Source organism: Aptenodytes forsteri, unplaced genomic scaffold (genome assembly GCF_000699145.1).
Source record: "Aptenodytes forsteri isolate BGI_AS27 unplaced genomic scaffold, ASM69914v1 Scaffold73, whole genome shotgun sequence".
Taxonomy (NCBI): Eukaryota; Metazoa; Chordata; class Aves; order Sphenisciformes; family Spheniscidae; genus Aptenodytes; species Aptenodytes forsteri.
The window spans coordinates 3,625,138-3,641,391 of record NW_008796215.1 but is presented as its reverse complement, the minus strand read 5'-3'; the positions used below and the strand labels follow the sequence as shown (position 1 = coordinate 3,641,391).

The window sequence follows — 16,254 nt, the reverse complement described above, 5'->3', positions numbered from 1 at the left end:
CAGTACTTAAAGGGGCTTATAAGAAAGATGGGGACAAACTTTTTAGCAGGGCCTGTTGCGACAGGACAAGGAGTAATGGCTTTAAACTAAAAGGGGTAGATATAGACTAGATATAAGGAAGAAATTTTTTACACTGAGGGTGGTGAAACACTGGCACAGGTTGCCCAGAGAGTTGGTGGATGCCCCATCCCTGGAAACATTCAAGGTCAGGTTGGACGGGGCTCTGAGCAACCTGATCTAGTTGAAGATGTCCCTGCTCACTGCAGGGCGGGTTGGACTAGATGACCTTTAGAGGTCCCTTCCAACCCAAACTATTCTATGATTCGATGATTCTATAACGTCTCTTTGCTTTGCTACTACCTTTCATACAGAGTGATCCTAAAGCACTAATGCATAGCATAAAGAATATAGATTTGGGATCAGTCACATTCCTCCCTTCCTCTATGAAGCTATGTAGTGCAATTTTTATGATTTTTAAGTACAAAAAGGTATTTGTCCATCTCTTCCTTCCCTTGAGAGAAAACGTTTTTTTTCCCTAGCATTTACTTCCTTCAGTTAGTCAGATTTAGATGAGTAAAGCTGAGACTTTTGCAAGGTCCCTTAGGCAGATTGTTTCACTAACTTCCCAGAGCTGACACTTAATGTCTAACTGGAACGTGTTTATTTTTACTTAACTGCATCCCACAACCTTAATGATATCTCTCCTCTCAAATCTAAAACAGTTTTTCCACATTCTCCAACCTTCCAATTTTTTAAATCTCCTGCTCTTTTTCTGTCCCTCCAATTTCTTAGAAGATTTGAATCCAAAGGGCTTCCAGAAGCCAAGATACAATATGCAGGTGACATCCTCCTCTGAGTGTCTCATAAAAAATGTTCTCCCAAGGAGTTTGCCTTGGAAGGAACTGCCCCCCAACACCACCACTACCTTTCGCTCTGGTAGTCTGGAGCTCCTGGTCCTGGGATTTTTCCAGTGTCGTGAACTTCAGGTTTGCGTATGTCACTTCTTCACTTGTCATTTCTGGCAAGGTTACAGGAGAATTCAGACGTTTGGTTGCTCCCACAGGAGAAACAGGGGTAAGGTTCTGGCCGGGATCAAAGGAACGGGCAGTTCGTTGGCAGCTAACAGAGTGATTCATGTGAAAGTCAGAAGGGTTTTTTTGCCTCATACTGAAGGATTTCATTACGCAGTGATGCTGGGGGTTGTTTACATACAGCAGAGTCCCAGAATAGTATTTAACTCTCCTGTGTGTGCAAAAATGCAATGGGGCATTGCAACAGAAATCTGTCAGTTCTCAGTTCCTGGAACACATGCATAGAGTTACCCAATTTGGGTGTACATGTTTTTCTGTAGCAAGAAAAAGAAGGAAGGGGAGAAGTGAAGAGGAAATGTCATTAATTTTTGATTAAGTCTAAACAATTCCTTGAAGTTTTCCAGCATCAGGGAGGTTTGTTTCCTGGCTTTATTATACAGTGATTAATATTCAGTAAATTCAGCCAGAAGGGCTCCTCGATCTCTCAAGTGGCACAGGAGGACTGAAGGTAAAATGAAGTGAGAAACATTCTGATCCCCTTTGCTTAGTGCTTGTAAACACATCATGCTTGTCCTGATGGAGCAGCACATAGACTTGTCACAGCCATTGCCCATTCCTAGGACACAAAGAAATGAATCCAGGTTTGCCAGCTGCCGTTCCAAGTATGTCTGCACTGTAAAAGTGAATGAGCCGAAGAAATCTGCTGAACTAATGGGGAGTCTGGGTAGAAAATTCACGTACCAGAGTATGATGCTGTGCTCCTGGACTAGCTCTGGCCTAGAAGCAGTCAAGGCAAAGTCACACGTGATAATCCCTGCCTTTTAGCAAAAGTGATTAACAGAGTGCAGCAGCATGCCATTGCACTAGGGGTGCAAGGAGGGGTCACCTGTCAGCTTGAGTGCCTGCACCGTGCTCTCTTGAACTTTGAGCACCAGGAATAAGATGGAGAAACTTAACTGGTCCTACATTTCCTGGTATTTCTAGGTCTGCTGGCAAAATGACAGGAATGAGACCTGAACTTTCAGTTTTATTTCATATGGCTCTACCAGGCCCAGTCCAAGAACTGCTGGTGTCACCAGCTGTTAAGTCAGGAACAAGGATGAGTACCAGGTAGCACAGAATACTACCCCCCAGCACCACGTCTCACCGGGGGCCTTCCCAGCCTCTGCCAATCCAGGCTGCTGGAGATCAAAGCTCTCTGGGTACAGGGCAGAAAGTATTCCCAGACTTTCATGTTACAGCAGAAAAATTGAGCACAGTGGCTTAGATTCCAGCAACTGGGCAGACACATGTAGACCAATACATGTTAATTTACAGGAATGCCTTACCCTGTCTCCAATGAGATGCTGCTTTTGAACCCTCTGTCACATTTTCTGTCAAAGGGAGGTAACAACCCTTATGTCCTCAGTGGAAAGAGCATGAAATGTGGGAGGGAAGTCTTCTGCTTCTTTGTGCGCAGTTTATTCAATAATGACCTGGTTTTGGTTTACAAGCAACGGAGCCCTTTTGGATTATCATCATCCAGTGTGAAATACATGAAAGCTTTGATAATGTCTTACTACACCTGCAAAAGTATCAGGGGTCCTTGTGAGCCCCAAATATGTTCCCATATTTTATATTTCTAAATGCCCATGGGGAAGTATTGGGTATGACTAATCAAGTTGGTTCTAGTGGAATGCTCCTTTGAAGAGTAACAGGGAACAAGCAGCAATTTCTCAACAAATTCTAAAAGCACTACAACAGCATTTTTGTCAGCTCCTTAAGAAGCTTTACTCCCAGTTAAGGTCATGCTACCTAGGAAATAAAAGTTAGAACAGGCTTGAGATGCATCCCTTGATACGACCAGAACAGGGAAACAGAGAGGACAGAAGTATTTTCTGTCCATACCACAATGTCCTTTCTCTGGCATCCAAAGAAGGATATGTTCAAATCACATAGCTTACTATAGAATGGACCCTTAGATATTAAACAATGGCAAAGAACAGCGAAAAGTCAATGATGGGATACCTTTGTTTGTTTTAGCAGTTCTGTAAGATCTGATAACATTTTTAAAACCTTTTGAAAGGTGACAAGGCGGAAATATGAGAGACAAAAGTCACTTCAATATAACATAAAACAAAGAAAAATAAAATATTGAGATAATTGAGGCAAAATACCAGGGGAATGCAGAGAAATTTAAACCATTGTTGATGATAGGCTAGCAGGGCCATAGGTGGATTACTGGAAGCACAGTATTAATGGCAATGACATAGAAACAGAAAAAGAATGATCAGTAAGTTTCAGGAAGAATGACTTTATGATATACTTTTGGAGGGGTCACTTTCATGTCACACTGCTACTTTTTCTTCAGAGAAATTTTTTATCACTTTATCTGATACTTCTCCAGTTGGATCATTCTAGAAGTTGAAATTCTCATGAGACTGAATTTCAGTTAAAAATCAAGTGATAATCTATTCAATTATCACACGGATAATAAAAAGCCCCTGAAAAACATTGGTAATTTGCACTTCTTTTCCACATTGGATCCCACCAGTTTTAAAAGCCATACATACAAGAAAGGCTATTTTACAGTTCTGCTGGGTCTTTTCTTCTAAAACTCCTATAATACACAAAAGAATTGGGCAATTCCCATGTAAATACAAAGCCAATAGCTCATGTTTCTATGTTTCTCATTTGTCCACCAGGACTCAGAAACCTTGTTCCAGTAGAAGACTAGTTTACATAGATAGATAGATAGATAGATAGATAAATAGATAAAGAAGGGCATGCTAAAGCATGTTTATACTGCACCACTACTTTTATAATTAGAGAATGGTAAATGGTTTTTAGCCTCCCTTGGGAGAATACATTATGTTCATGAATCCATTGGTTCTGCTCTGCAACTCTAATATGCATCACCAAGGCTAATGATTTACCAATTTAATGTGCATGCATTGTGATTGCAACATGGAGCAACAAGTTTCTCTAGTTGCTATCCTGCCCTTAACATATATTTATGCACCAGTCCCAGGTGGTTCCCAAACACAAATAGTAACACATTACTGCAGAGCATTTTTTTCTCTTTCAGCTATTCAAAAGAGAAAGAGAAGGTGAACGCAATTATATGCATGTAATAACACTCTGAATAGCCACAAGCAGTAACAGAAATCTAAAGCAGTTCTACAAGAAAGAAAATTAATGGGTCATTGAATGGAACCTACTAATTTAATCAGCTGCAGGACAATAGTATCCAGGATAGGAGAATCAACATGTATTCCCTGTGATGCAAAGTATTTGGGGGGACTTGGCTGGCCCTGCAGGAAGTTGAGGAGTGGGACCTGTGAGTGAGCAGACTGTCAGTTGCAGGACTCACATAGCAGGAGACTACCGGGTAAGAGGGATGGTGGCAGAGCCTTAAAATGGGAGATACAAGAGGTGTTGCGTATGCATATATATATGTGTGCATATATATGTGCACACATATATGTGTATATGTATGTTGCATTCATATACATATACACATACACACATATACATACACACATATATATAACTACATATATATAAAATGCTGTATGTAATTATTATATTGCAAACGCTTTCACTTCAGCAGGAACACCTCACTTGTAACATACACTCTGGATGTTGATCATATGGCTAAAGTCAATAGATTGGATTCACAGAGGTAGGACAATGTGAGTGCAGGGACAGAAAAGGTGCTGGAGGAGGGAGAGGAATCTAAACTCCATTTAAACAGGTCAATAAGATGACCTTCAACCCACTCCCCTCAGGGTAGGGGCGGGGAGAGGAATAATTGGGAATGAACAAACTCAGAGACCCTTTCTGCTCACAGAAGGGAAGGGTCAGGTCTGCAGAGATCTCATGATGTCCTTCACTGAACTAGTTCAACATCTAAAGTAAGAACTCGTAGCCACCGCTTTTCTCCTGATCCGACTGGAAGGCTTTAGAGATCCCTTCAAAAGAGGGAGAGAAGCAGGCCAAGAGAAAAACAAAAGGAGACAGGCAGAAATAAACAGGAATTGCCAGTGACAAAGAGGGAAAGAGAGAAAGCAAAAACCTGAAGAACAAAGAAGGATAGACCCAGAGGAGGACAGAAAGAGGTAGAGCAGGAAGAAGAGTTTGGATTCGACACACAACAAGGAATCTGCTCCTTCTCCTGGTCAGTGGACTGGTGAAGATGAACTGAAACTAGAAAGGACAAGAAGACATCAAGCAGCTTGAGACAGCAAGAGGCCACAGAACCACCTTACGGGGATGCACAGCTCAATCATGATCTGCTTTGTTTTAGGATGTTTCTTATGGGTAAGTCACACCTCAGGTTCCTTTTTATGGGGTCTCTGCTCAGTTGTGGAGTTACCTTGGAAAGATGGAGGGGCATTAGCAATTGATAGTCACAAGAAATTCCCTGATATTAGAAAGAACTGGCATATAAAAGGCAGACGCACAGAAAAGAATAATATTTGCTGCTATTCCAGGGATGGTAACACAGAAGTCAAGGTACCCAAGGCAAAGGAATGAGACAGGTAGGAGTGCTGGAAGGACAGAGCAGAATTTAAGTCAGTGTGGGTATAATATGAAGCAGGACCTTTAAAGGCTCTTAATACTGGAGCATGGAGAAGAATCTACATCTGTAGCATGACATAGCTTGTGGTGGGGAAAGGGAAACTTGTGGTGAGGGTGAAGGTAAGTTGGGGTCTGTGCTGAGAACAGTGCTAAGTAGGATTTTAATGACTACGGGAATTAAAAATATGAAACAATGCAGTTGGTATCACAATAACTTCGAATCTACAGCAGAATATACGATGGAAACAATGGAAGATAGTTAACAGTAAGTACTTACTGTAGGAGAATCAGACTCGTAATAGGCCAAGTGACAGAGATAGAAGTTGCATATGACAAAGACTTAATTCACTCTAGCTGTGTCTTGTTTGTTTTTCTCCTTCTAGTTCCCCCAAGTGAGAGGTGAGGAAGGCTGTCTCAACACTGAACTGTGAGTATTTGCCAATCTTGCATTTTTTTAAGAAGACAATGAAGGACAAAGGCAGTAGTGGACATCAGTGTTATGACATGGTGGCTGACATTTTCCAGAAAAACTTACTTTAATTGCAACTATTGAAAACTCACGTAAAATTTCCATTGCTTTGAATGTGAAGTGTATTAATTACTATCTATTCAACATACTGATCATGTGGTACTCTGTTCCTGCTACCTATTTGGATAACTGTAATGATTAAGAGCTTTCTGGTGTAATTTTGATTGACTGAGATTATTAATTGGGAACTGACGTTTCCTTGAAAAATTAGTTTGAAATATACTGCTTTGGTGAATATTATTCTTGGTGATGTCATTTGTAAGAATAACAGAAATTAAGATAAAACAAATGTGAATGCAGATCCCTAAGGTTTGCAAACAGAATTGGGCAGGCACAAATATCAGGGAAACAATAAAGAGAGAAAGTCGAACCGAAGGGAAACTCAGCTAACAGGGAGATTGATGAGGTCGGACAATTGTCTCCCCCACAAAGCACAGTGACTTTCTCATCACTGTGCCATTTAGAAGCTGGACTGTAAGTGAGGAGCATGAGGGGAGCTGGAAGAAGATACAGTAGGGATCTTCCCATTTATCTGGTATTCTGTGGCTAACTATTTCTTGTACCCTTTTCTCAGCTGTTCAGGTACAGAGTGGGACCGTTTGTGGTATATCTGGTAAGATGGCATATGTTTCCATTAAATATTTACATCTCTGGACAATTTCAGTAGCAAAGAGTGAGGTTAAATGTGACCTGCTCAAGTGTGATGCCACCACCGCTTTCCGTTGGCACCCCCTAATGCTCTACAGTAGCAAGGCAACCCCTTAGCTATCGCATCATCTTGGACAAATGTAGACTTGCCATCACAGGCCTCCTTTTTTATTCCATGTATTAATTTAATTGGAGGCACAATATTAATAAAGCGTTCATGGCACAATATGCCTTTTAAAAGGCCCATTTTTTAAGTCATTTCAGTCTGATTCCTTAGCAATTCTCACCGGGATGAGATTAAAAAGGATGGTAGTCATTGAACATCTACAAGGCTGCATTAATACAAGTGTAGCCAGCAGATTGAGGTACGATTTTTCTCCTCCACTTGTCACTTATGAAGACACATCTGGAATACCTAGTCCAGTTTTGGTCCCCCAGTACAAAATACGTGTTGACAAACTGGAGCAAGTCCACTGGAGAGCAAATAAAATGGTCAGGAGTCCCGAGGACATGATGTATGAGGAGGGGTTGAAAGGACCAGGTTTGTTCAGCCTGGAGGAGGCTAAGGGGGCAGCCTAATTGCAGTTTTCCACTACCTAAGGTGGATCTAGAGAGAAGATAGAGCCAGAGCCTTCTCAGAGGTGCCCAGGAGGAGGACCTGAGGTGACTGGCCAAGCTACATCCAGGGAAATTCTGATTAGATAGAAGGAAAAAATGTTTCCCCCAAGGGTGGTGCAGAACTGGAACGGGTGCCCGGAGGGAACGTGGGATCTCCATCCCTGGAGACTGTCCAAACTCTGCTGGACAAGGCTTCAAATGACCGTGTCTAGCTATGAGGTTAGCCCTACTTCAAGCAGGGAGAGACCTTAAAATGTCCCCTGCAAACAAAGTCCTTCTGTCCTAATTCTGTGTCCTCTCCCTTTCCAGGCTGGTGGTGGTGATCGGTGGGCTGCTGCTCCTGTGTGGCCTGGTTTCCATCTGTATGAGATGCTGTTTTCATTGTCATCAGACAGGGGAGGAATCGGGTCCTCAGCCCTACGAGGTCACCGTCATTGCTTTTGATCATGACAGCACCCTCCAGAGCACCATTACCTGTGAGTTGGCTTCAATGGAGGCTGGGGACCTCAGCACACCCCGAAGTGAGGGGCTGCACTGTAAAAAGCCCAGATTGCGGCACCCCAAGGCTGGCAGAGGGAAGTTCGTGGCAGGAGGCGGCGAAGGCGGCATCTGTACATAGTACAAATTAAGGTGCTCACCAGGCTTCATGTAGCAAATGCAGCCAGATGGTGAGTCAGCTGTGAGACATGTTTGGGTGGAATTAGGGCGTCTATGGGCCTCAGTGGCATTTGAGGAAGGAGTAATTGTGGGATGTTGCTGATGGGTTTTCACCCCCCCACACCTTTAAGGGAAGGATGAAGGGGCAGGAAAAGGAAAACATTCAGGCTGTGGGGAGAGAAAAGCCTGCGTGCTGCAGATATACTTGTCCTCCGCGAATCACATGGTGCTTTCAGGATGAGGCAGACGGCTTTTGTCTCCTCCCTTTCAGCTCTCCATTCCGTGTTTGGGCCTGCTGCCAGGAGGATATTAGCGGTGGCACACTCCCATAACGCTGCGCAGGGAACACCACCCCTCTCAGCATCAGACACTCCTCCAGTCTATGAAGAAGCTCTGCACATGAGCAGATTCACAGTTGCCAAGGCGGGGCAGAAAGTGCCAGACCTGGATCCAGTGCCGGAGGAAAAACTGCAGGCATCTGCCGAGGGCAAGGATGCCCAGCCAGCCCTCCCAGGACACTAGTGCCTGTTTTTACTGAATGCAAAAACTATTTCTTCTGAGCAGGGTTAGGAATATCAGATTAAATTCCTTAGTCTAATGAGAAAGGCAAAAAAAGACACTAAAATTCAAATTATTTTCAGATCCAGCATATTTTGATGGCTCCTTTTGACACCTCCTTGAGATAATTGGTCATTGGTATTCTCTATGTCCATTTATCACATACACACATCACTAGTATCACAGTTTGCACGAATAAGCAGGCAGCAGGATCAGGGTGCTGAGCCACTTTGCAGGCTAGTGACCTGCAGGGAGATTGCAGATGCTGTCTCATTCTGCTTGCTTCCAGCCTAAGTTTCCTGGGTATGGCAGAGAGGTTTTCACAACAGGAAAAACAAAGACACGTGAGAAGGTCTTAATACCGAATAATAACACCAAACTTCTGGAAAGTGCCAACCATTTATTTTAAATTTGGGGAAAAAAAAAAAGAAAAAAAAAAAGGAGCTGTGTAGGAACACAATCTGCATGTAAACAAAAGACAGCATACATTGGTAGTATGTGCAGTATAGTCCCCTAAATGCCCTGCAGGATATATAGAATGAATACAGTGAATACAGTCTGGTTCTGAATATGATACATAGCAATTCTGAAATAGTAGTCACAAGCTCTTATATTTGAATTAAAAAAAAAAAGTGTGTGAAAACAGAGGAAAACGGGGAGGAGCAGGAACACTACCCTTGAAATAAAGCTCAATCATATTTTAGTTACATTCACGTTGTATCATTTATTAATTATTCTTAATGTTGCTGTCAAAAGCAGATCAAACTAAATAAGACCATTTAAAACATTTAAGCCATTTCTCAGATGGCAATAATTTGTGAGTCTTTCCTGATCAATACAAATATGTTGAATCATCCAGAGATATTAATCAAACTGTTTGGATGAACATAGGTATGGACCATCTGTAAAATGTTTTCGTAGACTAGGTACTCATGAGAAGGTGACTGTTTAATTACATCAGTGTTGTCTCCACCCCAGGTTCAGCACCTGTAAACATTAAAGCAGAAGGACATCAAATATCAAAAGATAAGCAGCCATGAATGAATTACATGTATATGTTAATGTTGATATGAATTCGTAGGTCACAGATATCACATCGTTCTGAAGTGCCTGCATGGCCCTTCCTACTGCAGTACCCAAATTTTCACAGTCCCTAATATGCTGATCTTCACAACGCTTCTGTGCAATACAGAAGAATATGGTTATTTTGCAGATAAGGAGAACAAGGACCAGGTCCACAAATATGTTTAGGAACCTAACTGCTGTTGAGATTACAGCCATGGAGAATTTTAGAGAAGGTTGATAAGATAGCTTCAGGGATAGCATAAAGCAGAACTGAACGACCAAAACAGCTTTGATGATGTCCCAGACCTTGCTCAGTCACGGGAGTTTTGTATCCAAGGGAATTTAATGAGGGTTTTGACTTCCTAGGTCACAAACTTCTTCCTGAATTGCCTAGTCATTACCTAATTGTACCACCAGTGAGTGATAAACTGGAATGGAATAAATAAATAAGTGACATATAAGGCTATGTCTCTTCTGCTATACAACACGCTTGAAATAATATCTACTAGAGTGACCTATTTCATCAGCCGCTCTCTGAAGTCCAGTTCAAGCCTGACTTCTCCACCAAGCTGCAGAACATTTCCTGGAAGGCTCTTGTTTACTCCACAGTAAAAGCCTGAAGCAAGCAGAGACATTTGGATCTGCTGAACATGCGTCAAGCACTATCAAGCCCAGAAACTTCCTGGAAGCCTTCACAGTCGTTTCCAGGGGGAACATACCATTCCTCTGCTGCCTCCACCCCTTCCTTCGGCCTACGAGCCCCAAGCTGTGCGGGCATTTAACACGAGATGGCAGCCCTGCTCCACAGGGCAGCAATCCTGCCTAGCAAAACGGGCACGTGCAATTTTTAATAATTTGCAATAATAATTATACCGTAATTTTTATCTAAGATGTGCAATAAAAAGGGAAGTTTTAAAATTCTTAGTTTTCCCCTCCTCTGCATCAAATCACCTCCGCTATGTCCTTTCTCAGTTTCAAGGGGAAAAGTTAATAGGTCACTCGTACCCAGAGTATTACCTGCTGATTTCAGCCTATTTCCCTTGACCAGAGCCAGTATTGTCTAACTCTCCTGTCCCTTCCCGTCTGCTCACATCCTTCTTTGCTTGTCTCACTCTCAGTTGTTAGGTGCTAGAGCAGGTACGCTCAAGTTTTTCTTTTACTGGCAAGACATCCAAAATATTTCAAGTGACAATAATGATAGATATAACTTCACTTGCTCAGGGATTGTTTCCTGCTAAACTGACTTCAGATGAGCAATTTCAGAGAAAATATTTATAACTCTTGCAAGGGATCAGCCATTCAGCCCATAAGATGTGAAGAACCACCAGATTAAAACAAACAAACAAAAAACAGCAGCAGATCTACAGACACTCTATCTAACCATACCAGGCTGTGCATGAAAGCAAAGACCAGGTGTCAGTGACTGGAAACACTTCACTCTTGCCCTCAGACCTGTTACGATTCGAAGATGTTCTCTCCTCACAAACAATCCAAAACTGAGGACAGAGTCAAGAAAGATCACATGTACTTTCTGAAAAAGGAGGACCACTCTCCATAAAAATATAGCAAATTTACTTATTTACAGAGATAAACTGCTACTTGGTACTGCAATTTGCTGTTATTCAGCTGTTTTTTTTACTCCATTAGTGGTGGTTCCATCTCACTGTTGAGTCTGGACTGTGAATATACTTTGTGTCTTGTATTATATCAGCCAATAAGCACTTTGAAATCTTTTATGCTTTCAGATTGAAAATTAAGTAGAAATATTAAATATTATTAAACATAAAGAACTAATACTTTCATGCAACATTTAAACAAATATTCAAGTAGCAACTCTTTTCCCCACACTTAAGAGCAATAGGGACATGAACTGCTCACAAATACAGAATAACATACATTGGAAAATAAATAAAAGGTTTCTGTTGATTATTAAATAATTTTAAGGTTTATTCAGCTGCTGTGTACAGCCACTGGTGTCAAGTTGGCCACACTGGAGTACCCATTTTCTGCAGAGCACTCCAATATCCTGCACAACAAGGGAATGAATACCATCAAAAGCAATTCTCTTTTGTTATGAATAATTAAGTATCTGCATCCAAAGATCCCCATGCACTTTACAGACTTGAACCATGTTGTCAAGCTGCCTACACGTCAGACAAGCCTTAGTCTTCCATTTGTAGATGGGGAAAGTGATGCACAAAGTACTGAAGATAACTCTATCATACCCAAGTCACTGACCCTTGGCTCGGCTTTGGCTTGCTTGGTCACTCAACCCTTGACCAAACACTGGGAAAAGGGTGGGACACGAGCAAGCATAGGACAAGTGATATCGAAAGAGAAAGAGCAACCAGTCTCCACCCGCTACCTTTAGCCTGCACATGGAGTAATCTGGGCTGGAACCACATGAGGGGAACAACAGTACACTGACACCAGGTGCTGCAAAGGAGTTGTCCATGCCACCCTTAGGTTCCCCTAGAACATGTGGTACTTGAGAAAGACTGGTCTTCAGAAACACCCCACTGGCCCCACTGTTGTGTTGCTCCTTTGTTTTCACAGGACTGTAAGGAACAACGATACCCATCCCCAACAGGCCACTCCAAACCATCGGCTGGAACAAAGGGATCTCAGACTTGTGTTATTCAGATATGGGGTTTTGTCCTTTACTGCTGCTTTTCACAGCGCAACAAGGTGTTTTCCTTAATCTCCTCATAACATCATTTGTATGCATTTAAGCAACTTGAGCTGAGGCTGGGCCATGCAATCAGTTTGGGAGGAATGAGCAGCTTTTTTGTAAAAAATAAGAAGCTGTAGAAAATAGAGCAGTGAGACGGCAGTTCAGCATAGACAATACAGAGACATTTCCTGGAGGAAAGGAAAACACATACACAATTAGCCATTTTTTGCTCGGAGTGACTAACCCTGTGCCCTCACCCAGGGCCAATGTGCCTGTACTGGTTCTGAGGCTGCTATAGATCCAGTGTCAAGTGAAACTGGTGACCAGTCACGAGTGGTGCAGGAGAGACACCAGGCAAGGACTGAAGAACTATCCACATGCCATGGATGGACATCAAACAGAGCAGAATCACAAGTGACTTCAGGTACGCCCTCTGTGGTTTAATCACCATTCTGACTACAAAGTAGAAGTTTTCTTACAAGACAGGCTTTGATATGCTGAAACCACACGAAAGATTAAAAAAAAGAAAAAAAGTCAGCCTATGGAGATACAGATGGAATGAGTACCCAAGGGCAGGTACTAATGAAAGAAATACCCAAAGGAATCCAGAGTTATAGGTAGCTGAACAGTAGCTCCAGGGAGTTCCCGAGTGACATCCACCTAGATGACATCTCCAAGAAACACAGGGCAAATAATGGATATTTTTAGCCTTATTTCACAGAATTTTAGCCAGTTGTGTAGATATACCTAAGCTAGCTTCACTTCACAGTAGTGCACTGCAGAGCTCCTAGCAGTGCCCCTGGAGCACTGTGTGGTACAGCATGGGCTGCAAACCCTGCCCCCAGATTCTGTGTAAATGTTTTTATCTCCTGCTTCTATGACTACAGCATTGGCAAAGCTTGGGGAATCCCTTTTAAAGTGAACCTCTGCCTACGTGAGCTGCAGACACAGCAATACACCGAGAGTATGTTGTTTTGCAACTCGGTGGACCACTTTGTGCTGGCAGTCCAGGGTAGGAAAACTAGCCAACCCCGTTTCCAGTTCCTCCCTCTAGCACACAGACCCAGAATGTGGGGTTTGTCACATGCCCATGGGTTGACATTTTAATAAGAACCGTAAGCCAGATTGATTAGCTGTTTGTCACTGCTTCTGCATGTATCATCTTCCTGCCTGCTGTTGTGCCAGTGACACTACTGTTATTATTGAGCTGGAGGAGAGGGCTGGGAATTCAGTGCCTGATGGGGAGGAAACGGGGAAGTGGGAGGAGTGAGGCTTGTGGCTGCACATCCAGGGCTGCATCATCAGGGCAGGAAGAGTTCAGTAAGGAGATCTGTGATCCTCACGTGGGATTTGTTGGAGGAGGAGAAGTCACCTAGCAATGCTCTCACAGGCCATGTCTTTGCATCAGACCAGGGCAGAACCCTGAAACTCCTCTCTGATTTGTCAACAGAAATTCAAACTAGATGCTAGCTCAGCTGCCTTGTGTGTAGTCCTGGAGGTGGAAACAGCGATTTACAGGACAACAGAAGTTTGAGATGAGTCTGTTAAAATTGCCAGAATGGGTTGGTGGCCTGGGTGAAACAGGCTAGAAAATTTCCTCTCTTTTGTCCTTGGGGAAGAGGCATCTACATCACTACAGACCTTCAATACACTTTACCAACTGCTGTGCTGCAGGCAGTTAGGAAGCAAGGATGCCAAACACAGGTATTATAGAAAGGCATAATGTCATGAAACCAGAATTTTCCCCGGGTCTAAACCCTGGGATTCCTTCAGCCTAGGCTAGTCACTATGGCACTGCACAAAAATAATGCCTTCCTTCTGACTCACCCTTCTGAGATCCTCTGACACTACCTGCAACCATGGGGAAATGTTCACGTGTCCTAGGACAGGCAGAAACAAGTTGATGAAGCTTTCTGTACGAACCTTATGCACATGAACTAGTGAAGGTTGGGACACACCGGTCTATGCCATTCCCACTGTGGGCTGCTCTATCCTTAAGAGATTTGGGCATGCACCTGTTGGAGCTGACCATTGGGCTGTGCGGGAGGTCACACTGCACCATACTGAGTAGCAAAAGCTCAGATACTAAAGCACCTGCCAGAGTTCTTGGGGGCACACTTCGGCCATCCAAAAGTAGGTGTCATGATTCAGGTGAGAAAAATCCCACCCCACCACGCCTATTTATTGCCATTGACCACAAAGGCAGTTTGAAGTGACAGGCTCAGCTGTACATGCCTACATTGTAAGTGTAGGTGAGATTTCTATCCCATGCTCATTTACACTCCTGTGCCAGGCAAGATCATCTGGGAGCTGCCATCATCTGAGCATATCTGCAACTAAGTAAGTGTATTTCCTCCATATCTCTCCTGCTTAAGTTCAAGATGAGAGATCACAGTGCACCAGGGCTTGGAGAGGGAGCATTACCAGAAGGCCTGTGAGTTCAAGAAGCAGTGTGTTATTGAGTGCAAAGGTGGATGGTGGCCAGTATATGAAACAGCTCTCTGCGAGGCAGAGGGCACAAGGTAACACCCTGGATCTGCTGTGGGGATTGGTAATCGGACCTTCCCACCCCTAGTGCCAGCATGAGTCCCACCCTGCAGGCAACTTAAGTGTGCCTATCAGTATATAGGGATAAAGCCACCAGTACTATCAGTTTCCTGGGGCAGCCTAAAGGATTTATGAGAGTACTTCTACAAAAAGACCAGGGCTTTATGTTCCCCTGATCCTGGTTTTATCGTTAAGGAGCATCCAGCTTGCTCTTCAATTTCTTCAGGATTCAAGCTGGCTTTTTGCTATAGTCTGGATGTTTTCCATTTTGGCCACACTGTAGAAGCAGAGTGCCAGCAAAACAGCAGCGATGTCTTTTCCTACCCTTGTTCATTCTGAGTCAACACACTGCACAGAGTTGAATCAGATGTAGGAAACCTGGGTCCTCTCACCTCTGCCGCTGGTGTGGCCTTGGAGAGTCACCTTATGCACCCGAGGCAGTCTGCTGTCCCACTCAGCCTCTACTAGCACAACTAAAACAACTACACAAATAAAAGACCATCCTTGGGGAAGTTCTGCTTCTCTGGACGAGGCATGCAAAGAAAGAACTGTTTGATACACTCCCATTCATTGTCCCCAGGGTAGCAGCAATTAATTTTTGTGCTGACTTGAGCATGCTGATCCATTCATTAATACCTTCTCTTTTGCTGGTCAGTAAATAATTGTGAGCCCAACTACTCCTAGAAAAAACCAAAGATATTCCAAGTATGTATCAGCTGAGTAACTGGGCTAAAATTGACCGGCTATTTTGGCTTGTTTGCAGACAGTTCCCTTTAACAGTCTGCTGTTTGTAACGTGCATCTGGTCTGGCACATTACGTGACACACTCTCTGCCCCTTGTTGTTTAACTGAGATGTTATAAACAGGGGAATAATCCAGATCCAACAGCGACAGGGACAGTCACGAAAAGTAGTATTTTTTTTTGGTCTTCCATCTCACAGCCGCTTTAAGAACAGGTCCGACTCATTACCCCCGTTTTAGACAAGCAGAGGCATTCGAGCCTCACACAGGGTACACCACGCCCTGGACCCCCGCCGAGCCCCGCTCCCACGCGCGGAGCGCCACCCCACGCCGCCGCGCCGGTCGGGAGAGAGGGAGGAGCAAGGCGGCCATCCCCGCAGTCCCGGGTGGGTTATGTGCCTGCTCATGCTGTGTGTATAACCCCTGAGTCACGCTGCGGGGCTTGCGGCATTGCCCAACCGTGTGTTTATTCTGCTGCCTTTTAAAAAAGATCAATTATTTATTATTTTTAGTTTATTATTGTTTATTTTATTATTTATTTATTGCCGCGCAATAAATCAATGTACAAACAAAAACACGCGACCCTGCGCGGCGGGGGGAGGCCTCGCTTGTCGTCGTCCCCC

At 43.5% G+C, this 16,254-nt stretch overlaps 1 protein-coding gene across 1 annotated transcript; it reads left to right on the top strand.

Moving 5' to 3' along the window:
• Window positions 1–5,285: 5,285 nt before the first annotated feature.
• Window positions 5,286–8,568, top strand: TMEM52B (transmembrane protein 52B). Its single transcript, XM_009288522.1, has 5 exons — window positions 5,286–5,333; window positions 5,978–6,021; window positions 6,698–6,736; window positions 7,699–7,865; window positions 8,318–8,568. Exons 1-5 carry the CDS (start codon window positions 5,286–5,288, stop codon window positions 8,566–8,568), a joined length of 549 nt encoding a protein of 182 aa, XP_009286797.1.
• The last annotated feature ends 7,686 nt before the right edge of the window (window positions 8,569–16,254 follow it).